Raw genomic sequence first — 27,012 nt, 5'->3', positions numbered from 1 at the left:
TAGAATGTTGCAGGCCTTTATTAATATACTACAGGTGTTTAAAACAAACAAACAACTCCCTGAATCTCAGAGGATGAGGTGGAAGGAGTTCATGTAAGTTCTCAGTAGTTGTTTGCTGTAGTGTTGCTGTTCCTAAACCCACTGGAACTTAACTCCCCTTAAACAGGTAAAGCTAACTGCATGATTTAAAAAAAAACAAAACAAAACACAAGCAGTGTACAGGAATTTGCATAAAGAGAGCTGCATGCTTCATACCACTTTTGTTTTATTTCTGTTCCACCCTGACAAACACATAATGCCAATCAAGGCAGAGCGTACGGTAAACACACAAATCAAGGGGAAATTCCAGGACTGTATGCACTGCAAAAATACATGTGAATGATAAAACTAAGCTGACAAATGCGGCCCAATGCTCCAGTGAATCTCTAAGGGGCTGAATGGCATGGGAATGAGCTTTTAGCAGAGACACCGGGGGTGGAAGAAAGGAGTCTCATTGCAAAAGAGTTGAATTACCATATCACTGAGGAGCAAATACAAAGCTCCTTGAGAGCAGTGGGGGATCCATCATCCAGTGAAGAGCGGTGTTGAAATGTGGATATTTCTGAGCGCTCAGACACCATACACTGGTAATAAGCAGTGGGGGTGATCATGCAGTTGTTTGAAGCTCACATTAAACATACTAAAAAACATGTGAAACGAAAAAAAAAAAGAATTTTCTTGCCAATCTTTGTAAAATATGAGCTGCCTGTAAACAAATTAACATGAATTAAAGGCTTATAAATGAGAGCAAACAGTATGATTCTATTAAATGCTAAAGAGATTAGAAGCCCAAGTTTCCTCGAGCCATACAGTAGCCCAGTTTGTTTTCGTTCCCCAGGAAAGACATGAAGCCCACATAGGCCTCGATTTGAATGGGCTGGTTAAGGACCAGCACGCCATTGGCTTTCCCGGGAATCGGCTTCAAGGTGTGGACTTTCTGTGCTGCATCCTTCAGCTGTTCACGAAACTTTTCGACCTGTGGACCAGAGAACAGGAAAATCAGAAATACAGAGAATTCAGAGCACTTTGCTGTCTGCACACTTTTTTGCTTTGTGGTTTTTCGTTTATATCACCAAACACCCAAATCCTGCTTTTTTTTTTACTACAAAGGACTATAGGTAGCTTTTTAAGGACAGAAAAAAGTCATTTATTAGATTGAAAGATAATAAAATGCTGAAAACTTGCCTAATAGATTTCAGTTTGTTCCTGTAAATCAGGAGTCTTCCTTACACATAAAGGTTGGTCATGGAGTTCCACAGGGTTCAATGCTGAGACTCATACGTTTTTACAATACACATGCTTCTCTAAGATAATATTGCAAAATGTATCATAAATTGTCAAAGCTATGCAGATGATATCCAGTTATGTTTAGCAATTAAGCCAGATGACAAATCAATTGATTAAACTATGGACATGTCTTAATGAATTTTCTAAACTAAGCTTCTTCTATTTCGCCCTAAAAAAAAACCTCAGGAACATAATCCCTGCTTTCTTTTCATCTGACCAGTATCAATACTGATCCTGTTACATATCCTATCTCAGAGTGACACTGGGACTAACTAGCTCATGTATTTGTTACTTCTAGGCTGAACTATTGTAATTCATTATCAGGTTGTTGTACAAGCTCTCTAAAAAGACTTCGGTTGATTTTAAATGCTGCAGTGAGACAAGTAACAGGGGTAAGAAAGACAGACCACATAATATTAGTTTCTGTTCATTGGTTTCCTTTAAAATCCAAAGTTTAATCACAAAGCCTTCTCCTTAGATACAAAGTCCTGAATGATCATGTAGAACATTATTACTATCCAGTCTGGATTCAGGAGAACCATCCCTTAGTTGTCCTACTATAGGCTCAGACTCCTTTAGTTTGAAGGCACAAGATAATCTGTGCTTGAATATCTCAGAAAAAAATTAAACTAGACTTATTTTAATTAGGTGGAGCTTGTTTGCAACAGGTTTACTGTTAAGCAAACCAGTTATGAAGGCTCGGTCTATATCCTGGCTGTGTCTGTGACTGCACTGATGACTCCTACCTGAGTAAATGCGTGAGTAATAGCGCAATATGTGGGTGCAGCAATTTCCCTTTGATGCTTTTCACCCTGGGGTGAAAGAAGTAAAAGAACTGATGTCTTATTAACATCTAAACCTTTCTGCATCTCACTCTATCGTATTCTCTGAACTTCTTTTTTAAATGTTGATTTAAACAGCAATCTCTTGAGATTAAACCCAAGTGTCTAAGAGCATTAAAACAAATAAGACAAGAATAAATAAACGAAATCAAGTGATCTAAAATACCCTCAAACAAACAACAAGCAAGTAGAAGACAGTGAAAACATGCTGAGAACACAATGTTCCAACCTGGAAGATGTGTTTTAATTAGTTTAACCTCCTAAGACCTGAACTCTTCCACGGCATGCATTTTTAATTTCTCTTTGATATTTGGGCTGATTGGGACCCGATGAATGTAAAAACAAAGAATTACCAGATTTTTTTTTTTACCTTATTTTTGTTTCTAAGACAAATAAGAGCCACATATGAGGATATTCGTTTAAATTTTGATAGAACAGTAGCAGCATAATGTCCTCGTAAGTGGATATCAGGCCCTTGTAGAGCAAAATTGAGTATTTTGGGCTAAATAACCAAAAATGTGATGGCCACATATGTGGACGCCAGGTCCTAGGAGGTTAAAGGCCAGATGGTGCTAATAAAAGGACTGTTTTGATGCTAACTGAAAGAAAATCTATCAATTGATTTAGCTAGAATGACATTGTATGGCAGAATCTTAATAAAGAGTGAGATGTTTAATCAGAAATATACTCACGTTTGTGAAAAGGCTGGATTTGTCAGCGATATAAAATATTAAAGACTCTAAATCGCATCCATTGACTGTATTGACACGACAACTCAACACAATATGGAACATATGCTGAGAAAAAAAAAACCATCCTCTAATTTCCGCCACACATTACGTCGTCTGTAGTATCTGCCCATAAACATCTTATGCTGAAGTTCTGCACAAATTTCCCCTTAATGCTCTTCAGTGTCATCGCGAAGGGTCTCCCTAACCTGAAACCTAAAATCCAGTAGTTTAAGTTGCCGTTCCAACACCTTTAAACGATGCTTTCCCTCCTTTTCATCCGTCATGTGTTCATCCACGCAGAAGTCAATAACCTTGTGTCACAACACTATTTTTTGTAACTCTTAATCTATGCAGAAGTGAAAATGAAAACCAAGCAGCTTGTTTTGAAGTGGAACGGAATTTCAAATGCAACGTTTCATGAAGCTCAACAAATGCTTCTGTGTACTTTTATATACAGCCTGTCAGTGAGCTGAAAGTACAGAGGCTGTATTTGATAAATAAAATGTTAATGTATGATAATGCAACTCAGAGATGGGGAAAGATGCAAGAGTGAAAGGACGCGGGAGAGACCTGAGAGATTACTTGCACAAGTTAAGAACTCACATTTTATGAGCTGTAAATTTAAAGCGATTCCTTTTACAGATCTTTATTAATCAGACAGCGCATCAGGACACGATGTGCTGCTGGTATTATCTGGTGATTTCATACCATCAAATGTAATTCACAACAAACTGCTGTTAGGAGACCGTTTTTACAATTTAAAACTGCCAAGCTGTTTGTTATGTGTCGGCTTTTTTGTGTTTGAATGATTCATAGGTCAGTGTCAAGATGGATTAACAACGTTTTCTAAAAACTGTTCTTTGATTTGTCGCTTTTAAAAGGGACAAGGGACAAGGATTGGAACCAATATGAGTGAAAAAGCAGCCAGTGTCCAAAGAAGGACCATTAGAAAGCCTGAAGAACGATTGCTCTGGACCACTTTTAAATTAAAAGAGTAAGTATGGCTGATTGGAAGTAAAATACATAGAAATGAGGGATGACTTGAGACCCTTGCATGGTACTGTAATCTGCAGTAATGCAATGTGTTGGAGTGGTGAAGAACAGGTTGTGGTGTCTGTGCTCACTCTTAGATTAGATCAGTTTTGCCTCACTTGACAAATTCCACTGCTTTCTATTAACTAGGGGTGAGGGTTAGGATTCTTCCACCTGCCAAATTCAACTTTAACCCCTGCATAGATTCAGATGGGTGTTTATCTTCAGTAGCTCATTAGGTGTTGAAAATGATGAAATACACATCAGGTGTTATCTGATGGCTAATTCCAGCTAGTCATTTCGCAGTGCTGACTCATTTCGCCAGACAGGGACTCCCAGCACACGGTTTCATTTTTGTTCACTTGATGGATCAGTTCATCCAAATTACAAATAGGTATGTTGCACTCACAGAAGGGAGTCATGCAGCTGCACACTTGAACTGTTTTGAGAAATCTGAGTCCTCACCCTGTGCCAGCCTTCACAGGAAAAGCTCCTATTGGAAAATGTTTACATTAAGATTAAAGAAGATTACGTGGAATTGAAGGTGCAGTGCTTGGACCCACGTCTATAGGGTACAGACTGAAACCTACACAGGAGGATACTTCAAAAAGCATGCAAAGCACCGCATAGAACCAATGCGCAACCACCAGTCCAGTCGATATATTCTATAACCAGGACACTGCTACTGGAAATAAACTCCAAATAAACCACATCTACTTACATCACGAGATAAACTGGAAAATGTTTTGTGTGTGTGAGATGTGTGGCGAACCTCTATAGAGATCCATGCATGCTTAATCAACTTACATCAGTGAGAGCAGTGAAGACATCGCTGATCTTTCTCACGGGGTGGTACGTGAATGTGATGAAGGGGAAGTCGGTGGCGAAGGGGTTCCACCTGGAGGTAAAGGAAGGCTCTCTCAGCCGGTCCCAGAAGACTCGCACCCCTTCTCCGTTTCTCCTGAAAACGCACCAAAACGCAAACATGAAAAAGTGTTCTCCTCTGCCAGTGACAACCGACTGAACCTTCATCAGATGAGTGATAAAAGGGCTGCGTTCAAACAAACAAGTCCTTGTGTTATTTTGCGCTGGGAGCCATGCTTCGCTGCCTCACTGCACAAACAGAGACAGATACCATAGATGCTTACAGGTGACAATTACAGGTGACACTTAAAAAACACTGACTCATTTTTTTGCTTACAGGTTTTAACTGAGGTAAATAGTGTTAAAGTTCCTAATCAAGCCAAATGAGCATTAACTGCATTCGGGCTGGGTAATACTGAATCGTGTCAGCCGTAGTGGTGTTTTTACTCAGCAATCGGTGGACCAGAACCCTCAGTCACACTTTCTCGATTACTTTTTCATAGGCACACAGCCCGAGGACAAAGTGAGAGAGAATGATCCAGAATTGTGTTCCAGCACCGTCAGTCAAATCTGATGGTCAGTTAAATACAAAATAATGTCAAGCAGGTTTATTTTTCATGGTGTGGAGACACTTGCTACCCTCATCCCACAGTCCCACTTATACCATATACAGTGTTTCTTTCTCATCCCTGCAACGCATTCATGCACGCAGATGTCAATAAAGTTGTGGAAATTCAGCATATGTGACGAATCCCGGCTACACACAGAAACAGCCGAGCAATGACGCCATCAAGAACAACTGGACTTTCCAATATTTCCAATGTTTGTTATCTCTCAGAACTGTATCTGAAAAATGTTTATCACACATTTCTCTTGCATAAGATGCAAATAAACAGCATAAATTTTATCCAAAATCATCATCCAGTAAACCTGTCAGCTGTGAGGGGAAATCCTCAGCTCAGTGCAGCCTCACACACCTGGGGGGTGGGGTTTGATCTGTCAGTCAGCCAATTAATTCTGTTCTATTAGCGATCAACTGGCAGTTTCTAGTAAACCTAGTGGAGTTTGTATTAAATCTCAGTTACAGTTTAAAAATTTATGGAAAATAAACAAATGTTTGGGGTTTTTTTTGCATGTTAACCCAAATGTTTCAAAATTTTAGTTTACTAAAACATAAAAAATGAAAGTGGAAGGAGCATAAATGGAATAGCTCTGTGCAGAGTGGCAGGTAATCTCCAGTGCGGTGCTTCAAACAGTTTAGCAAAAAATCAGCAAACACTCAAACTGTTTCTGTTTGGATCATCATCTGCCTGCAAGCCGATGGTTCAGCTGCTGAATTTTCCAGGGAGAAAGAAGTTTAAAAAAAAAAAAAGAGATGGAGAAAGATCTAAGAGTAGGATGAAAGATTATTTTAAGTGACATTTGATAAAGTGAAAACTAAGCTGACATTCTGGATTTTTCATGGATGTGAACATCATGTGCCGCTGAATTTATCTGGTTATTACATGTTCTGAAATAATTTGAAAAACAAATTGAATTGTAATCATCTATCCAATGAAAATGCTAGGAATTAGGGCTGTTCGATATAACGATATGTATCGGATGACGATATAAAAACGTCTATCGTTTCATTTTACGCTATGTTTGTTTCGTGGTGTCGCAAAATAAACTGTTTACGGCAATATTTTTTCATCGTTTTGATGGTCACTGTAGTGGCTATATAAATTTCTTAAAGTTCTCTCTTTCTCTTATATTTTATATAACCACACTAAGGACGGACAAGCGCCTGTTTTTATGCGTTGTGGTTAGCAACAACGACGGTAACAGCATCGCGTGTCCGCTTGTTTATGTTCCACATAAACCTTTCACAATAAAGCTCAAGATCCTGTTGAGACTTTTCAAAATAAACTGAATCACGTGAAAGAGCAGATTATTTACGGATGAGAAGTAAAAAAGAGCCGCCAGGTGCTAAAAAATAAACCTTAGACTCAAACGTTAGAACAGGCTTTTCCCCGCAGCACGCCGTGTAATAAATACAAAGAAAACGGCGGCCGTTACAACTTATGTCTAAAAATGTATCGTTTCATGCATCGGTTAAAACACTCGACTCCAGCTACATGACGCGCAGCTGGAAACACTTCACGCAAGTCGAGCTGCCCGAGATTCACAGAATTTACAGAAAATGTTACATTTTTGTGATTTATATCGTTATCGGACGATAGAATTCTTATATCGGGATATGAGAGTTTGGTCATATCGCACAGCCCTACTAGGAATTGTACAGTAGTTTAGTTTAGGCTAAACTAATTTGGACTGCTGTACAGCAGGCTGTTGTCTTCGTGATCACAGGTTAGATCAGTGAAACAGGAAGTCCAGAGGGTTGGAGTTCTCCATCATATTAGAGGTTCTTTGTGTAGAAGATGACCATAAAAAAGAAATCTGTGACACGCTGAGATCAAAATCAAAATTGCTGTTAATAAGATATATTATAACATAATCTACAACTAAGCTAACTGGTTAGCTCTGAAACAATGTAAAAAGGTTTAAATTAATATAGATTAAAGTTCTGTTTTTATTATATTGCCAGTTTTTTACTCCTTCAATTAAAAGCAAACAAACAGGATATCAAGTGTTATAGAGGAAGTGGGTTGTATTAATCCGTAAATTAGATTATTATCAAGCATTAAAAAGTTATTTTCTTAAGAAATTAGCCTGTTAAACTGAAAAAACAAACAAACAGTTTTTGTTCTGATTAGATTTTATCTACTGCAGTGATTTTTAGCTGATGAATAATCTGCCTCAAAAAACAAATAAAGCTCTGAGGTGTACCCAAAAAAAACCTGCCAAACACTGTACAGTAAACATTTTACATGCACAAATAAAACACACAGCAACCTTCTGATATTTAATTCCTACATATTCGTGTATCATTTTGTTTCACTTATGTCCCTAAAGGGGACAAGCAGACCTGCTGGTTTCGTATTAACAACGTTAGAATAATACAAATCTGCACTGATCTGTCCTCGGGGTAAATACTTAATGTGAGGGCAATCTCATGTTTGCCACGCTCAGAGGTAATCCACAGCGTGCTCATCATATTCTCTTTATTCTGCTGTTCTTTCTTTAGTCCTTCTAAAGTAAATACTGTAGGTTTTAATGAAAAAGCCCCCTAGTCATATATTTTCTGTTTAATGAAACCTCAGAAGACTGAGAGCAAACAGACGTCTAAACACTCACAGATCCCGTCTTTGAAATGATGGTAGTGTTGCTCCACGTTTTGCAAAGATCGCCATAATTCTCTGTTTACTCTGCTACAGAGGACTCACTAATAGTACTGCTGCTACTACTCAAAAGGAACAAGGTCAAAGAGAGTCCCACGCAGCCCCTCTGCACCTTTCAGAAAGTCAAATCAAATCATAAATATATCTAAGAAAATTTACACATGACTTCATTCATTTCAAAACCTCTGTGAAAAACACCTGGTAACGTTTTGAGGTATCCATGGAAATGAAAATTTAAGTGCAAGCTTAAAAAAACAACAACATCAATAGCAAAAAGCTTACACATATCTTTTAGAAACTGAACATCGATACAGCAGAGCTAGGGCAATTAACAAGGATGCTGCATGTTACTCTTTGAGATCTTCTCCTTTGTACAGATCCAACACCTACATTTGTTCTCCTTTCTTCACATCTAGGAGTAAAAAACAAATATCCAGGGACATTTCCTTCTCTCCTAAGTATTTAATTAGTAAAGAAATTAATTTGCTGCTTTGCCAAGACGAGAGGTGAGACAGGAGAACAAATTAAACACCTGATTATTGTTAAAGGCGCTGCTCCAAGAAAAACTCTACTGGATGTCACAGTACAAAATAATTTGGAGTTATTTTGGGTGTATGTTTTGTTTCCCTGCTGCACCCAGGTGGCTCCAACCTGCCAAATCCCACTTTAACCCCTGATGTTACCTCAGCGAACACGGAGGAGTAACAGTGTTCCCCGCAGCACTAAAATCTCTCTGATGGCGCGTTGCTTGGAAAAATGCACGACTACTTGCAGAGAGCTTTAAAGAGCAGAAGAATAGATGTAAAGCAACAGTATTTGTGGCGGCTGAATTTGCCAATAATGTGATTACTGCGGTGTAATAAGTAAAACAATGTGTTTCGGATTATTATGCAGGTTGATACACTGAGTCTCAGTCTCTGGTAAGTGATGGTTTATTTAAAGGAAACATTACTTACAGATGTTCTTCCACTTTAACGAGCAAGTTAAAGTGTTTTCTTGCACTATGAGGAGGAAGAAAGATCATTTAGCAGATACACAGGAGGCATAAGATCCCCAATATCTGCTGAAAAGTGAGGCGAGACTATCACACTGTGAAAGCCCAGATAATTGATTCAGAGCAGAATGTATGCGGTCTGATAAAGAAAGGTTTAAAAATGTAAAAATCGGATGGTGTTGTAGGTGGGCAGGACTGCAGCTTTAGAGAGGAGGTACTGGAGTTAACACTGGGGCTACATAATTAAAAAATGAAGGCATGAACATTTATTTTTTAAAGTCTGATCTACTTGCGCAGTAATTGCAACAGAGTTGTTTTGAGCTTATTTGACCTACTGAACTGGAACACAGTTGAGGGATTTACATAACCATACATACAAAACCAGCTACACAACCATCCCTGTTTTTTTGTAGTGTCTGTTTAACACAGCAGGTACCAAATAAACATTTACTCAAAACAGCGGCTTGACAAACTTGCTGCAACAGGTTTGACTACTCCGTCCATTGCATCTGCGGTTGAACAACAAAAAGAATACTGTTGCAGCAGCTTCATTATCCTTCTAAAGATAATTAAGAAGACAAGCAGCGGGGAATTAACTGCTGTATATGTTTTGCTTTTTCTTCAGAACATTTCGTCAGTAGAACAAAAGCAAAAATGGTGGCATCACCATTTTTATGTCAGGAGAAGTTCAGGTAACATTGAACAATTAAGTCAACTGACTGAGTTTAAACTAGTTTGCAGAAGGTTCCTGTTCTGCAGGACATGCAAGTTAGAAACACTACACATAAAGCATTACACAATAAATCAAAGACGTGAAAGCAAGACATAAACAGCTACACAGTGAAGGCAACCAAAAGTGAAAGAAGACCAGAAGCTCTGTGAAGACTGCTTTAGTCAAAACGATATCACAGTCTTTACTTGCAGTCATTCATGTTTGGTGGTTTCAGTTCTGGGATTAACTGCACTTTCACACAAACACCCACTGAAAGCCTAAAGCACCGTGAACAGCATTAAGACCCTCATAACACAGAGTAAATAAGTAAGTCAAAGATGGCACGAATAAGAAATGAAACAGAGGAGCTGAGGTTGGGGTGGGTTGCAAACCTGTTTTGCAGGGCCACCAAAAATTGTAGGCAGGCTAAGACAAACTTGCATAGTGCATCCTGTATTGCATTTTCCAAAAGGACATGAGAGGATCCATCAGATGATTGGTGGGGATTGCAGGCTTGGATTAACTCTGTGACCATACAGAACTAAAGCTATGCTCAGTTTGCCTGTTGGAAATGTATGAAAGAAGTTACTGCCAATCATCCAACCATCCATACATTCATTCATCTTCCCCTCAACCAAAGACACGTCATGGTAGCATTCCAGCCGTCCTTTTCCCAGTAACATTTGACAGTTCCTCCTCAGGGATCCTGAGGCGTTCCTAGGCCAGATGATATATAACCTCCCCGCCTGGATAACCTCCGAAGGTAGGTGTGCAGCAGAAGTCCTTGTCAAATATCCGAAAAACAACTAGCTCCACTAAACAAGAGGAAGCAGTAAATTTACTATGATTTTCCACCAGATGGTCAATCTCCTCGTTCTATTTCCAAGGTTGAGCCCCACCTCATTACAGCGCTGTACCTGTGGCCTTATTCTATTGGTCTTCATCCAGATCTCATGACCACAGGTCAGAGTTGGAAAATAGATAAGACTGTGTAAGACTGTGAAAGCTTAAGACTAATCTTTCTCTTCCTCCTAGTACAATGCTTGCATTCCCCTTGACCCATCTGTTGGTCCCAATCACCCATGTCAGCACCAAGCTTTTCTGCTGGAAACCACTGGATTGCTCACTCTTGGGTGGGGGAGAGATGCTGCCCCAAGTACTTTTGGATCTGAGTCATTTGAAGGTATAGTGTGAGGTTATTTTGTGTAAAACGTGGGATCCCGTTACAGTTTTTAGGGTTTTTGTTAAAAAAAAACCCCAAAATCTGTTTTCAAGCTGATGCTGGAATAAATGAAACTGATATTGTCTGAGGGAGGTTTGGGCGTTTTCCCTCTAATTTTGTAAGGTCTATGATATAAATAAAATTGAACTGAATGGAAATTTAGTTATCATTTTGAATCTGAAACTAAAACATTTAATGGCTTGATTATTTGTATAACTGTTGGGGTTAGTGTCTAATGCAATGGCTGGTCTACTGTGGTTTAAAGATTTCTTTTATGATGATGGAATATATTCCTGAAAAAAAACCCATTGTATTTAATTTTTCCAAGTCCAACTTTTAGCGTTTCTTTGTTAAACATCCCTCTATAGTTATACGCTTTTCTGTAATGTTGTTTATATGCAGCTGATGCGTTTTTCACTTTTTCTTGGAAGGCAGATATGATCACTGGAGATAAGACAAATGCCCACACACCACCCCCGCTATCACAGATTCCTGTGACGATTTGCACCACACTGTGGATTTAACTCATTAACCTTCTGCACATTTTTAACACTGACAATCAGGTATGAAATAACACTGACCCCACACATTACTCATCGCTGCTTAAGTAGCACGGATGCGTGGAAGCACAAACACTCAGGTTTTTTCAGTGTTCAACACCATGCAGAGACCCTGAAGTGAAGACAGATTTCAAGAGACAACTTGCGCAATTTACTAAATAAAAACTGCAAACTGTCGCTTGCAAAGTGCAACTGTAGAACACAGCCTGAGACGGATCCTGCGATTCTGTCAGCGGCTGTCACGGCTCAAGGTGGCGTGAGTGGTCGCAGTTTTTGGTGGCAAACGTACCTGCTGGTTTGCATATAATAAAAGGCGACAAAGAGGAGAAATAAATCAGGATGGAGATGATTTCCCAACAGTGTTCTCGTTTCCTTAATGACCTGTCATGCCTATGTGCTCATTTTACCACATGCCTTGTGCAACAGAGCACTTCCTGCCAACCAGAATTAAACACCTGAGGCTAAACAATAGTGGTGTAGCTGTTGATATGTCACGGTCCCAGGGAGGGGCTGCATCATAATGCAATCATCTAGCCCTGTTTACACAAGTGCTTTCAAAATGACAATGTGGCTGCTGAACACTTTGTGCCTCCTCCTGAGCAAATGTTGTGCAGGTAGAAAAAGAAAAAATGGCACAAAAGCAAAGCCCAGCCTAAAAGACTGATTATATTTCAGCTCCAAGGGTGAGGATGGTGGAGTTAGGTTTGTACACACTGCCCTTTGTAAAAGTGCGCACCTATTGCCCGAGTATCAATGAGGATATAAAAAAGCTTTGGAGAATTCCACAGGTAAGTTATCACTGTGAGAGGGACCAGCCCAAACAGGCAGAGCAGGGCTGGGCTTTCCAGCCAGAGGCCTTGGAAGTTTTCACTGTGTTTATTTGGCAGAGCTGGGGTTGGACTTTCACTGCACCTCATTTCGTTACAGCCACCGAATCACACAACTGGAAAAACAGGCAATCAGGGCCGATTCAAGGTTTGCACCAAAATAAAGGCGAGAAAAAGGTCAAACTGGGGAAATCCACCCTTCCCTGACCTTCCCATTGCAGTTCCACTTAATACACAGTGTTTATACAAAATGCACACATGCTTAAGAGACGCATGTGTTTTCTGAGCTTTAGGGCAGGTGACGATAAATTCCTCACTGGGCTTTCAAGCGCTTCGGACTCATAAGTCAACATGCAAGATAAATATCAATCCCAGCTCCAGTTATCATGGCAAGTGTCCCACATTGTCTAAGAGCACATAAACAAATCTGGTCTGATTGCTCAACACAGCCTGCGGGTTTGTCAGCCATCCATAGATGTATCCATCAAACAAGGTTGCACTGAAAGGACTAAAAACAGATGAAAAGCAAAGGTGGATTGGTACGTAGAAAAACAAAGAGAAGATGGGGAATTGAGCTGCACACATGATCAGACTGCTTATGCAACCTCTGAAGCCTAAAACACACAGCCGTGATACTGTACATACAGTCGTGCATACGCTGCGATATCATAGCTGCAGGCTGTTGGCAATGATGTTTCCACCGTGAAAAAGCAGAGTCCACAGGCTGAAAGCTGCTCCCCAGGTGTTTGAATTTACAGCAGCCTGCCCCAAACCATGAGTCTGAGTCTACTGCCGTTTATTAATTCATACTGTACACCACGGGTGCAACCTGCGTACACACTCTGCTCCTCATTTACGCTTTGGGCTTCTTAGCTTGTTTGTTTCCTGTTGTATTTACAGTTGGAACAAGACTTGCAGTACAGGTAGAGCTACAAAGCTAGGCATTATATTCTTACAGTTACGTATGTGATTTTGCTGGGCTTTGTTTCACTTGTGCAAATTCAAATCTGATTGTTTTTTAATTTTGCATTTTATGCAGAGGACAGTTTGCGTTTTTAAAAGTGCAATTATGGCAAAGCCCACTGAACCTTTTTTGCACGTGTTTCAGGTTTACTGTTTAGCTTGATCTAAAAAGACTACAGACTGAACACATTCCTAAGTCCTGGTCCTGGTAATGAGTTGATAGTCCATCTCATGATATTTTTAGTGCTTCTCTTGTGTCTGTGGTGAACTCTGCTTCTGTTTTCTTTCCTGTTCACTTTTCAATGAATCCAAATTCTACCTATTCATAGCATCAACACCATAGACCAAAAAAAAGATGTCTGCAGCACCGTAACTTCACCTTAATGGAAATAAAGGATCCACTGGTGGACCATGCAAGCTCAGCAAACATTTACTGCATACTTGATGTTGACTGTGGCACTTGCACAAATTTATTTAACACTTTTCTCCATAATTTTACTGATACAAATGTGAAAAACCTCCCTCCTCTTCCAATGTTTGCAAATTTGTATTTATGTGACTAACTATAGAACATTTGCCCATCAAGTTTGAGTTCAAAAGGTAACGTTCAAAAGACTTTATTTTTCTTTATGATAAATGTACAGATTGAAAAATCTAGCTGAGTTATAATACAAATATATGGAATTAGCCTGCTTTGGTTTACAACAGCTGCAGCTGCTTTCACTTAATGCTCATCTCATGAGGTCTGCAACTGTGTGTTTTGCTGACGATACATTAAGTACCTACTTTGTACTGCCTGCCACCTGCTGTCTGAATGTATATGCTGCTTTAGTTTGTATAGGTGTGGTCGAATGACTTCACTACAGCCTAAAAGCAGAATAAAGACGTTTGACACACCATTCATCAGTAACATACAAGTTAATTACCTCGCTTGTATGAGTGAGGAAGCATTTTATTTATTAAAACTAACTTGAGCAGATGAAGATGGGGGCTAAATAATAGTTGGCTACACACATTCTGAAGCCTTACAGAGAGAAAAGTATCCGACCAGATGAGAAGCAAAGGAGAGCAGAGCTGGGATTACTTCTAGCCTTCTTAAATATATATTTTTTTCTTACAACAGTTACTGAAGCAACCTCTAGCGGGGCTTCTTTAAACCTCCACACCCAGCTCTCTCAGACGGGAATAAAAAAAAAATAGATGATGTGCTGGGTAATTAGATTGTCTAGACAGTTTGGAAAGAAGGCACTTAAAACACATCTTTCCCCACAGATGCAGAAGAAACTGTGCTTTTTCTTCACGGGTGCACCTGGAGAATGTGTGAAGAAAACACAATAATCAGGACTAAAAATACTGACACTCCCTCCACGGTTTCCAGTGACATCATCAAGGTTTCGGGAGACTGGTGGGGTGCGCGCACACACACACACACACACACACATACACACACACACACACACACACAAATAAGAGGTACTACACACACACAATGTGCTTATTTCTGAGGAGGTTGGGAACACTTGAGGTCAATTGTTAAGAGAAGTGCTTTCACTCAGGAACTTTAATTGTATTATTACTTTTAGGCAATCAGACTAAAAATGGAAATAATCAAATTAAAGAGTCATCCTTTGATGTCATCTCTCTGATACCGTGCCTTTGATATAGAAATGTAGCCAACAGTAGTACATTTAATGCCACAAACTGCCTCACTGCGGTCAGACAATGTGCTGATTCTCTGCCAGAGCCGTATCCCATACCATGAAAGGGGTTTGGATGTGATCCTATCATCATCCATGATGACATGACATGAAGAAATGTGATGTGGCGTGCTCCTGACTTGAACCTTCCCTTCACCAAGGGTGCACACTGACATCAAGTGGTCAGATGACAACTGTCAGCATTCAAATCACGCTGCGGCTGCCTCGAAGAACAACAGCACAAAATCACACAGGTAGCAGAATTTCTCTGCTCTAGGTCAGTAAAAGAATTGTTTCATCACTCTGTGAGCTTTTTGATTTATAAAGGAAGAAGAAGCCTTTGTATTTGATTAATGCAGCCCCGCTGGGTGGGATCAACATTGCAGACGGAGGTGGAGCATTGCATATTCCTGATAAGGGAATGTGAACCAACAGGCATTTAAAGGGTGCTTTTCCAGTCATACTGACCATCCAAAGCTCGTTTACACTATAGTGAGCAGATCCCAACAGACAATGCAAACAAATAGGTGCAGGTATTTGAATGTAATTTTCCCAGCTCCTGCGTTAAGTAAATGCAGTGAACATACGGCGAGCACTTTGTATCCCAGTGGATGGAACGATGACTACAGCATTTTTTAATCTGGTCACCCTAATTCACCCACACATATAGTACTTTCTGGACCACCTATATATTCAAAGGTTTCTAGAAAGGTGCTGGAAACAATCCCAGCTGACTTTGGGTTAGTCCAGGGGTCCCCAATCCCCAGTACACGAGGGTTGGTGTCCCTGCAGTTTTTAGATGTGTCCTTGATCCATCACAGCTGATTTAAATGGATAAATTACCTTCTCAACATGTCTTAAAGTTCTCCAGAGGCCTGGTAATGAACTAATCATGTGATTCAGGTGTGTTGACTCAAGGTGAGATCTAAAACCTGCAGGGACACCGGCCCTTGTGGACTGGGGATTGGGGGCCCCTGGGTTAGTCTGTTACAGGGAGAGCAGAGACATTCCAACTAGGAACCTTCCTGATGTAAGACGCAAGGCGACGTAAGACGCAAGGCGACAACGCTGCAAACTGCACCATCATTACTTCCCCGCATTATTGTTTGTGTTTTTAAATACACAGGAAGTAACTAGAACACCTGCATTAAATTTGCCAGCAGCAGATCACAGTTAAATAGTTTCACAGCTTTGTTTTGTGTCCAAAGATCTGAAGGCACGACACAATTCAAAAACACATGGCTTAAGCCAGATATGTACTGCAGGTCACATGGATGTGTTTATCTGGACATCGGCTCCACACAGAAGATTCTCTGACTTTTACATTGGTAGCTCAAAGTACAGCACTGCAATAAAGACTTTCGCAATACGACTGTAATCGCCTAAGATTGTTGTTTCTTTTTTATAAATTCATGTTTTATGCAACCTTAAGTGAACACCATTTCCCATAAGCCCTGGGGTGTTAGCGAGACACATGTTTCGAGTGAACAGAAACTCATAGAGGAGCTATGGGGACATGACGTCATGACTTTGGCTCTGTCTTTTCTCTGTTCGCCACTGAGCTCCTCCATCACTCAGAAACGAATCATTAACACTGCAGCTCATCTCCCCAGCCGGCCTCGTATTAAGGTGTCGTGTGGAAACAAAGTTTTCGTGAAGCGTCAAAAGAGGAGCGAAGCAGGAAGATTCATTTCCATATATACATGAACATTACTGTAGATCGGCTTCTCTCAAAATAGGAACGACCTAGACAAAAAAAAAAAAAAAGAAGACACTTCCTGGGGGAGAGACGAAGAGGAAGACGGGGAATGAAAGGGAAGGAGTGCTGAAGATGAAGACAGAAAGAGGAAATGTTTGAGGCTCCAGTCTTTCTCATTTGAAACAGTCTCTTTACTGCCGGACTCCCGGGTGGCTTCCACGAGCATTTTATGTATAATTTAATGTAATGCGTGGAGATAAAACCTCCAATAAAGGCCGCGCTCTCTAAGCTCTTCACAGCACATTACGTTTTATTCATCAAATTAGTTTTAGTTGGTTTGGTATCCCCTGAGCCGTCTTTAAAAGGTTTAGATGAAAGGACTGCATTAATTTTGCCACTAATCAGTTAAGTGACAGCTCCAAGTGACAGCTCTGCACTCCTTACCCTCAAAAACCTTGCTGCAAACACTCTCGCCATCCATGCTGTCCCCATTTGCTCCTTGCACCGATCCGCCGCACACATTTCACACTTTCTCCTACATCTTCTAACGTTTCTTTAAATTTGACACCGTGTTATATGATACTAGATTAAAATCAGCTGTGAGATGATTACAGACCGGCCACAAATGTGACCGGGCATGTTTAACGTTAAGGCGTAACGGTTAATGATGAAGCAAAGGGACTTATTCTTCACGGGGAATTGAGCTTTGTGAAACAAATTAGAGCAGAGTGAAGATAATTGGAGCTAATATTTATAATTCTCCAGGTAGACATTTTCGTTTGTTAATGACCGACTAAACCCCACAAAGAGTAGTTTAATGTAGTGTCAGGAAGCTTTCGTGGTTATGATTCAGAGCCACGACACTCTAAACTTCTGCATTTAACCCTGAAGTCAGCAAACTAATTTAGGGACTAAAATGACCGTCATAATCCCATTTGATTTTGTACAGTAAAACCTTTTTTCTTTAATTAACACCGCTGTTTGCTCAGTTTAAATACCAATGTGAAATTCCTGCAAACATTTGTAGGCATACAGGACATTTCTCGAGCTCCCCCTTTTCTTTTTATTTTGCTTCCTAGGACCAAGACAAGGAGTCATTTTTAAAATGGTCTTGAGCAATAGTTCTTCTGTTTTTTCAGTTACTCTATGGACATTAGCTGCTTATTCTCCCATTTTCAGTCCAGTCCTTGCATCTGACAATTTTCAGAGGTTTTATTTGATCTTTTTTCTCTGAACTAACCCAAACAAATCAGACAACTTAGCAAAAAACGATTTCAAATTGCATCCTTGGGCATTCGTTAATAGCAAAAAGCTACTTTGGCTGATCTGTTATTCACAAAGGCTCACCACAGCAGGTAGCTCCGTATGTATGATTTGGCAAATTTGTTTTACATGAAATGGCCTTGTTAACATTAGATTCAAGGTCTTTCACTTGTTAGGCAAACGTGTAAACCACTAAACAACAGAACCACTACTTTATGTTTTAATTTCTAATTTAGCTGAATCGATAAAAAAAGAAAACTGGGCAAGTGGAGGACAAAAGAAGAAGTTTCAGGCCTAAGAAACTATCTATAGCACACAGTATCGTAGAGTCATGTCCTTAAGAAACAGGAAGCAACGGTTCACAGAAGGCTAATCAGGAATGGTCTCAGCAGAATTTACAGCTGTCATTCCTAAGGAAGGGAAAGAGGAAGGAAAGGCTGAGGAATGCCAAATGACACAAGAACTGGACTGAAAGCCAGTAACAACAGGTCTGATGGAGAGATAAAGCCAAATTTGACATTTTCGGTTCAAATCATAGTAGGCATGTACAGAGAGCCATCTGTAAAACATGGTCTGTCGTGGTTTGGGTTGTGTTTCAGATCAATCTTGTCAAAACTGATGAAATTACAACAGCTGAAAAGTATGATTTGATTTTGATCCACCATAGCACTGTTGCCTCATAGCAAGAAGGTCCTGAGTTCAATTCCACTATCAGGCTGAGGTCTTTCTGTGTGCAGTTTGCATGTTCTCCCCGTGTTTGCGTGGGTTCTCTCCAGAAACTCCGGCTTCCTCCCACAGTCCAAAGACAAGCACTTAGTGGGGATAGGCTAATTGGAAACCCTAAATTGCCCATAGGTGTGAATGTGAGTGCAAATGGTTGTCTGTGTCTATGTGTTAGCCATGCAACAGACTGGTGACCTGTCCAGTATGTACCCCGACTCTCACCCTAAGACAGCTGGGATAGGCTCCAGCGCCCCCCAAGACCCTGAAAAGGATAATCGGAAGCAAATGGATGGACAGATAACATCATCTGCAAAACATCTGATTGGCAACAGCTTAATTTTTAGCATGAAAATGATCTTAAACACACTACCAATGCAGTAAGACATACCTGAATAGAAAAAACACACAATGGAGCACTAACAGTCATGGACTGGCCTCCACAGAGCCTACACCTCAACATTGTTTTAGCAGTGTGGAATCACCATGATAGAGAAAAAAACAAAAGGCAGCCAACATCCAAAAAGGAGCTTTGATTGTCCTTTAAGAAGCCTACCTAAAAGAAGACTACCTAAAGAAATGACAAAAAAGCTGAATAACAAAGTTCAGTCTGTGTTGACGAATAAAAGTCAGACTAAATATTGACTTACAAGCTTGGCAGGATAGTACAAACACTGTTTTTGCCTTATGTAAACTATTTCCATGTATGTTTGCACATTTCAATTAATTCCTGCACCTAATTTAAGTTTTCCAGAAAAATGCAAAGAAATGCACAGGACTGTAGATGATAAGCATTAGTAATCAACTGACAGTCGTATTGTTTTTGAATGTCATTTTTACAGTCCACTAACTCTACTCAGTGACTCGAATCTTAAAGCTTAAAGCTTAGAAGGCACGTTTTACTGTTGGACAAAATGAGCGGACTTACTCCAGCAGGGAGCGCTTTGGGAAGCTGAAGGTGCCGTGGGAGATGCGGTCCACAAAGTTAAGTGGGATCCTCTGCATCTGGTCACAGTTGAACATCATGAAGTCGTACTTGAAGACCAGGAGAGAGAATTCTGTGATGAGAACAATGCGCTCCTTTTCATTGTTCCAGTGATCCACTCTGAAACAACCAAACAGTGTGTGAGCAAGAACAAAAAGAAAAACAGAACAGAAAAAAGCAGGTTTTTAAATGTTAAATAAAAAAATATTTCAGCTTCAGTATTCAAATATTACAATGTCAGCACTCAAAGAGCTTCCAACAAAAGGTATTCTTAAGTTATTTTGCTTTCACTGACTCGTCATACTCTTCTTCAAGTAAACTAACTTGTTTATTCACCTGCTATAAAGATGGATTAGCAGCATTGCGGTATTAGGAAACAGCATCAGCAACAAGAAAATCAACCTCACTCATTTATTACTTCACTAAAAACCTTTCAAAACAAAACACTTAATAAAATGTTTTACATTTTTCATAAGCAAGTTTAAAAAATAAGCAAAAATAGCCAAAAATGATTGGAATTCTGGAGGTCATATAAAGTTAACACACACGCACACATATTGTAGAGCTGCTCAATTATGTACTCTTACAGTTCACGAAGTAAAATAAAAATGCCCTGGGCAAAGATCATACAATATGGATGTAAGCATTTCTGAAGCCCTACATTTTTACTGGAAAAATGGGCTTTCTTTTATGCCCTCAAAATGTCTCCAAAAATGTTTGCAGTGCTAATTGAAATCACAAAAAAACCATCATTAAACACACATTCATCCACACACTCCATCCCTCACCGCTGTGCGAACAGCTAATTCGTGGTGGCATGGATTCTCTTGGAGAAGCTCCCTTTCTTACAGCCCACTGAGCTGGGCGCACTTGGTCACCTCAGAGTGAAACACTCCTGATTGCTGCTGGCATCCGTAAGCCAGAGAAGACAGTTCACTGAACAGTCAAAGCTTTATAGAAAGGTGTGGGTGAAGAGCTGTGACTGTGCTGATGAAATGAGTTAACCTTGACTGGGCACGGGGCAGCAAGCATGCTACAGATGTGATGCACACTGTGGGTGGGCTGACATGCTGTTAAGCACTCGAGCCTGACAAAACAAACTGTTGGTCAGGACAGAAACCGACAGGAAGTACCTCTGCAGGAACCTGCACACTGTTTGGTAGGGTACATTTTGAAAAATTGTTTGTTTTCTTTCCGCTAGCTTTTGCTACAGCTAGCAGACTGTTAGCATAGCTTAAAATCTCAAAGGAGTTGGTGAGAGGCCGCTGATCAATGAGCTCAACTGCGTTGCTTAAAACTGAGATAAATATCTATCTATCATTACCACAATTCACACAATTTCCCACACATGCCTTTATCTCTGGTTGCCACATTGCTGCCGCCCCTTTAGAAATATGGTTGCATGCAACTCTAAGCTAAATATGAAGGCACAGTGGCTTCTAAATGGCTTGGCTTGTCATGAAGATTGTAAAAAGACACAAGTCTATCCTGAGACAATGAGATCTATGTATGCTAAAAGTAAAGCCAGCTAGAAAACAGGACAGACCAGGTTTTATCTCTGGACAATCAAAAGAAGCATTTAATTGCCCAGATTTACCCAAAGTATGTAAAGTATGACTTTAAGTAACTTAAAGAATCTTCCGGGGCTTTTCTGAAAATTAACTGATGGAAAATAGTGTAACTAACATTATTTCTCTCATTTTTCCTACATAAAAAACACCACCTAGTGTATTTTTAAAAGATGGCCCTATTATAAGAAATGTACAGCAATTGAGACGACTTTTTGTAAAGCAAGTGACAACCTTCAGCTAAGCCAAATTTGAGGAATTTCTCATGCTTTGCTGACATAAGTCTTCGGCCTCCCTTGGGGCAAATTCTGCAGCAGAGTCGCAAAATTACCACATGATGCACTCTTTCTGTTGCTTGAAGTCCTACGCTGGCTTCTATGGCCATGATAACAGCGGGCCAAATGTAGGACAGGCGTTAACGTGCATGTGTGTGTGTGTATGTACCCAGAACCGCATAAACTGGGATGCATTATTCATTCTCACATGGCCAGCCTTTTAAATGTTTCCTGAAAGCTTGTGCAGGAGTGATGCAACCTGACATCACATCGAGTGCACTTTGTAAATGTCTTGCAGTCACTTTGTGTTGCTCTGTGTTCAATCACTATCTCTGCTTGAGATTAAGAGGTATTCGAGGAGGGGTTTTTTTCTTGGCTTTGATGAGAACAGAAACATTTGGAAATATAGCAAAAATAAAATATCAGCTGTCTTTCCATTTTATCCTGCGGATGCACACAAACTCCACAATTCACACACACATTCATACAAACACTTTTTCCTACATCTAAGTGTTTTAGATGTAAAAACCCCACACATTCACATTCTGATGAGCGCATTAGGAGCATTAGGTTCAGTATCTCGCCTGAGGCTACTTTGGCATGCAGATTGGAGGAGCCGGGGATCAAACCACCATCCTTCAATCCCGCATTACTTCCTGAGCCACAGCCACCTATTAGCTGATCAACCTGCATGTGGCGAGACAGGAAAGGCTAGCGAATTAGCAGCAACTGAACTTTCAAAATAAGTGCAAATGGACTATCCACTAGTAAATCGATCACATCGTTCTCTCAAAGACATGAAAAACTTACAGTAACTGGAATACACCTGTGTTCAAGTTTGAGTTAGCTAGGTCAGGACAGAACAGAATATGATTTGAATGAATTCAAATGAATGAACACAATATGAAATTGCTCATTTATTCTAGTGGTTTTCAGTATAACAGAACATGATCTCATGAACTCACTCTGCCATCAGCCAAACGCTGAGAACGCTGCCATCTACCTCCTCATTCACCAGAGCTTCAACGTCTTTGATGGCCTGATTCAGAGTGCCAGGCTGAGGAGACAGAAATGCACGGGTGTCACTTTCTAATTTTCCATTGTGACAATCACAACGTGTGCACAGAAAGCTTAAGGGGTAATCTTTGAGGCAGATGTGCAGCTGGGACTAGTAAAATGTCAGCGTGTGTGCGTGTCAAACGAAATCACAATAAACACAAGCATGAAGCCCGGGCGTGTGAAAATGTCTGCGAACGAAGAGAGCCGAGCGTGTAGAAATGTGAGTAAGTCAGGTATTTGAACACACGAGGGAACACTCCAGCGCAGAACACACTGTCATCTGTGAGCATTTCTGGTTTTGAATGCTCTGCCAGTCTTGCACTTTATGTTTTATTATTTCAATGCCAAGCTGGAGCGAGTGAAAAGATTAGGAGTTCATATTGAGGTGCTCTTGACAGTCATTCTGTAATCTGAGGATGGTGCTGAGCTGGCCTGGCAACATGGCAGGTATGACTGATTTCCCATCAAAATCCAAAACAACAGGCCTCCAATGAACAGAATCTTAGCGATGCTGATAACGTTCAGCTTGTTGTTGGTACTTTTTTTTTTTAAGTAAAAAAAGGTATTCCAACCTATATACTCATTTTTTTCTAACATAAACTCGCCTTTATTATGTTTGGTGCTATACAGATTGCTTACATGGTTCTGTTGAAACCTTTGCACACTTTATACTTTATCATTATTTAAAAATAAAGTTTTTAATGACGTTACCCAGGTGTGTGGTCCACTCTGGGCTGATGAGTTTAAGCCACAGACAGGAAACAGCTTAGGCATGTTTCAACCACAAGTTAAGTGCGGGACTAAAACCAGGAAGAAGCTTGCTCCTTCAAGCCAGATGAGCTACTTTCTCATATGGAGTCCTATGAAATGACAAATTATATGTTGTGTCTCTTAAATATAGTAAATAAAGAAGATAGTGTATTAAAAAAATGAAAGTATTCCAAATAAAAGTCTAACCCAGGCATCAGTGCGCTTACAGAAATGTGTGACATATTACTGGGAGCACTTTGCGTCAAGAGGAAACGCTGATGATATTTTACCCTTAACACGAAAAACTTCCTTAGTTTAAACTGGTCCAGGGTGGGCTCCACCAGTAGGTGACGGCCCTGGGTCGAGGTGGCCACGCTCTCCGCTGGCCGCTCCTGCGCGTCCCCTTTGCGGCCAGCAGCTGTCTGAGAGTCCTCCGGAGGGGTCGGAGAGGAGCTGAGATCAACCTCCTCCTCCGCCTGCTGCTGCTGCTCTTCACTTCCTTTAACTACTTCATCCTCCGCGTCTGCCATGATGAGGCTTCACAACTCTTCTGTTAAAAGAAGTCAGAATACTGATGTGTCTGGATCTGATTCTGTCGGCGCCTTCCCAGCGACGGGTTCCTGCACGCAGTTTTTCCGAATCGATACTTAAGTCGAGTTATTCTTAGAAGCTGGTAATACAGGTTTCTTACCTTAGATTATAGAAAGCGCAGTACGTGTGGAAAGGTACTGTAAGGCAGGAGCAACAGGTGCACGACTTCCTTGTTCCGGGCCCAGTGTTTGTTTTGAATGGCGGCGGACAGCAGCGCTCACGTTTGCGCACATCCGATTTATACAGACGGCGCATGGTCTGCGCTTCTGACAGCAGCTCACTGGAAAGTCAAATTCATCTTATAATTTATAACTGCAGTGCACAGAATGACCAGTGGAAATCAGATGGAAGTTCATTATCCGCAATAATATGTGTGATATTACTGGATCAAAGTTATGGCTCACTCATTATATATAATTTTATCCTCTGCAGATGCTTTAAATTGCTTATATACAGCTAGGTAGCTTTATTTTTATAATATAGCATTATAAAACAGTCTATTTATATTTTAAAATCTGAAAACTTTTAAAATATAAATATACTGTGATTAAATAACCAACTATTTTTAAATAAGCAATATTAATATTAAATAAGTCTAAATACAGCTGTACTGGTTGTTCCACGCACTCATCCATCCAAAGATTAACAGTAGTCAACGAACTCAGTGGCATTAGTGGGACTGGTGTCACCCCATGTGTCCCCCCTGGACACGCCCCTGTTGTTGTGACTCAGACTGACTTCACTTACAAATTGCATGGACAGATTTAATTAAGGAGTCCATAGAGCAAATATTTTGGCACCCCATTCACTTAGCTTGTTGTGCTCCCTGGAGTGAGGCAGCATAACTGACATGAAAATTATATTGATGTAATTTTTCTGAAGAAAACGTTGTCCTCCTCAGTGAATCACCATAAATTACATGGTACTGTCTGCTGGTTGGTTTGTGAAATAGACCCAGCTTTTAAACAGCTGGTTTGAGTTTCGGACCAGTCTGATATATACTGATTCTTGTCCATCTACACAAAATGAAATGTTTTCAGCTTTGAATGGTGTAAAAAATACATGTTTCGAAACTGAAGAGGCTGGCTTTCACTTTAAAACCTCAGCAGCTCAATTTTCTTGGTTGCTAGGGTGATGTATCGGCATTGCAGCCTCGTGTACTGTGCCTGCCTTTCCAGTTGTGCCAACTGTTATGAAAAAATGGGACAGTTTGTGTTCCTGAACATGAATAACTTTTCGTGACTAATTTATTTGCCGTGAGAATGGGCTGAAATGTAACATAATATTGAAAAATGATACTAATGTGCACTGAAAGCTTTAGTTCTAATTAGAGATGCAAACCGTTTCCTGATCCTTTTATTTAACAGTCTTTTACCAGGGATCTGTGAAACACTGGTCTTTACTTTGACCTGTTTCAAGTGTAGAAACTCAGCTGAAACTAGAATATTGTTTTCATATTTATTATGCAGGAGGTCTGCCTTTAAGTCATTACAACACACTGAACCTCTAACCAGGTTTCGAGGGATTAGGGCCGGTATTCATTTCTGATAGACTTTTCTGACACTCCTGGCTATCATAAACCACAGTGCACACAAACACACACATTCATTTCACATTAATGTGCTTAAGGATGTTTAATTACTGTTAAAACTTTAAGGTTTGCTGACACTGCTGTACTTCGTGTTATCACCTCAGTCTGCACTGTACATATCTGAACCATAGTGTATGTGGTATGTAAATATGAACCATAATGCAGGGGTGTGATATTTGACTTTACAGGTGTAACTGATAAAGGGGATGCAAGTATACAATGCACAATGATTGGACTGATGTATTAGACTGCATTAGTTTTAGCTAGGAGTACTGAACAAAAAGGCAACCAAGAGCTGGTTCTGTGGAGATAGGAGGTTTTGTTATTGTAATCATCACAATCCTGTTGAAGTTTACAATCAGGAACAACGTAGAAGTGAAGAAGCTACCAGTTAGGCTCAACACGATCCTTTTAGTTTGCTCAATATTTCTATCGCAGGATGAAAACTGCAGAATTGTTGCTTTGGTTGTATTTAAAGGCAGCTTGGTGGGAAAAGTTGATTTCTGATTAGATTAGGCTCTCCGCTCTTTTGTCAAACTGTGTTTTTCTGCTGCTTAAAAAAGCGTTAGATTGCTTTGAATTTCCTCTCCTGAGCTTATGTTCCTGTCTTGACATTTTCCTAAAATACCAGTGAATGGCATTCGTGATTTGGCTGGACAATAACACAATCAAGCAATTGTGGGATGAACCAGATCACTGAAAGCGAATACGACTTTTTCCTCCCACAAATCCTTGAATAGCATCACCATTTAAACATCAGTCTGCGTGTGTGCTAATGTTTTCTGACAAAGCATACTGTTAAGGCCACTCAGCCCCAATCATAACTCTGTCAGGGAGCTTTTCCAACGTCTTGTCAGGAGTTTAAAACCAATCCAGTCGTAATCTGCAGCCGTCAAAGAAATGCAGACAGATTTCTAAAGGCGTCCTTTCTGCATGGCTGCTTAGCTACTCCCACAGACTGCAGCTGAGATTTTCATGCTCTTTAGTGTCGAGTGAATGGCCGGTAGCTTTCAATCCAAAGCTCTTTTTTTTTCTTTTTCTGGCCTGCAGTTAAGTAATTACCTCTAATCAATCCATAGCTCCCTTTTCAGCAATGGTTTAATAATCAGTTTCTAAAAAATAAAAAAAAGAAAAGAATAAAAAAGTGTGGTGTAAGAGTCTACATTCAGTATTCCTTGTATATCTTGATCTCACAGATAACCTAAAGACCAGAGCATAACTGAATCACTGAGCTGGTGTCAGGCTTAAGGAAATATATCACTACATATCAATTCTTCTTTAAAACGCTTTACGTAAAACGGTGAACTTAGAAACCCCGTGCCCCCGATGCATCACATCATTCGGAGGAGTGAAGATAAGAATAATCCATATTGTTGTATCTAGGCCAAGTAATCAACACTGCATATAAGGAAATGCTCACTGGTGCCAAGCTGTAAGCATTCCACTTGGCAGCACCATAC

At 40.2% G+C, this 27,012-nt stretch overlaps 1 protein-coding gene across 2 annotated transcripts; it reads right to left on the bottom strand.

Moving 5' to 3' along the window:
* tprg1 (tumor protein p63 regulated 1) lies at positions 1 to 24,209 on the bottom strand. Of its 2 annotated transcripts, XM_005919728.2 has the most exons (6): positions 24,062 to 24,209; positions 23,661 to 23,920; positions 22,527 to 22,618; positions 19,662 to 19,838; positions 4,739 to 4,892; positions 1 to 1,015 (listed from the first exon to the last, which is right to left on the bottom strand). In XM_005919728.2, the coding sequence occupies exons 2-6, from the start codon at positions 23,898 to 23,900 to the stop codon at positions 821 to 823; spliced, it is 858 nt and encodes a 285-aa protein (XP_005919790.1). In that variant the 5' UTR covers positions 23,901 to 23,920; positions 24,062 to 24,209; the 3' UTR covers positions 1 to 820. The 2 variants fall into 2 exon arrangements, with proteins under 2 accessions (XP_005919790.1, XP_042072459.1); XM_042216525.1 differs by lacking the exon at positions 24,062 to 24,209 and having other exon boundaries at positions 23,661 to 24,049.
* Positions 24,210 to 27,012: the final 2,803 nt, after the last annotated feature.

This window comes from Haplochromis burtoni, unplaced genomic scaffold (assembly GCF_018398535.1).
Source record: "Haplochromis burtoni strain Fernald_Lab_line unplaced genomic scaffold, NCSU_Asbu1 Contig_13, whole genome shotgun sequence".
In the NCBI taxonomy this organism is placed as follows: Eukaryota; Metazoa; Chordata; class Actinopteri; order Cichliformes; family Cichlidae; genus Haplochromis; species Haplochromis burtoni.
This window is presented reverse-complemented; position numbering and strand designations above follow the sequence as displayed.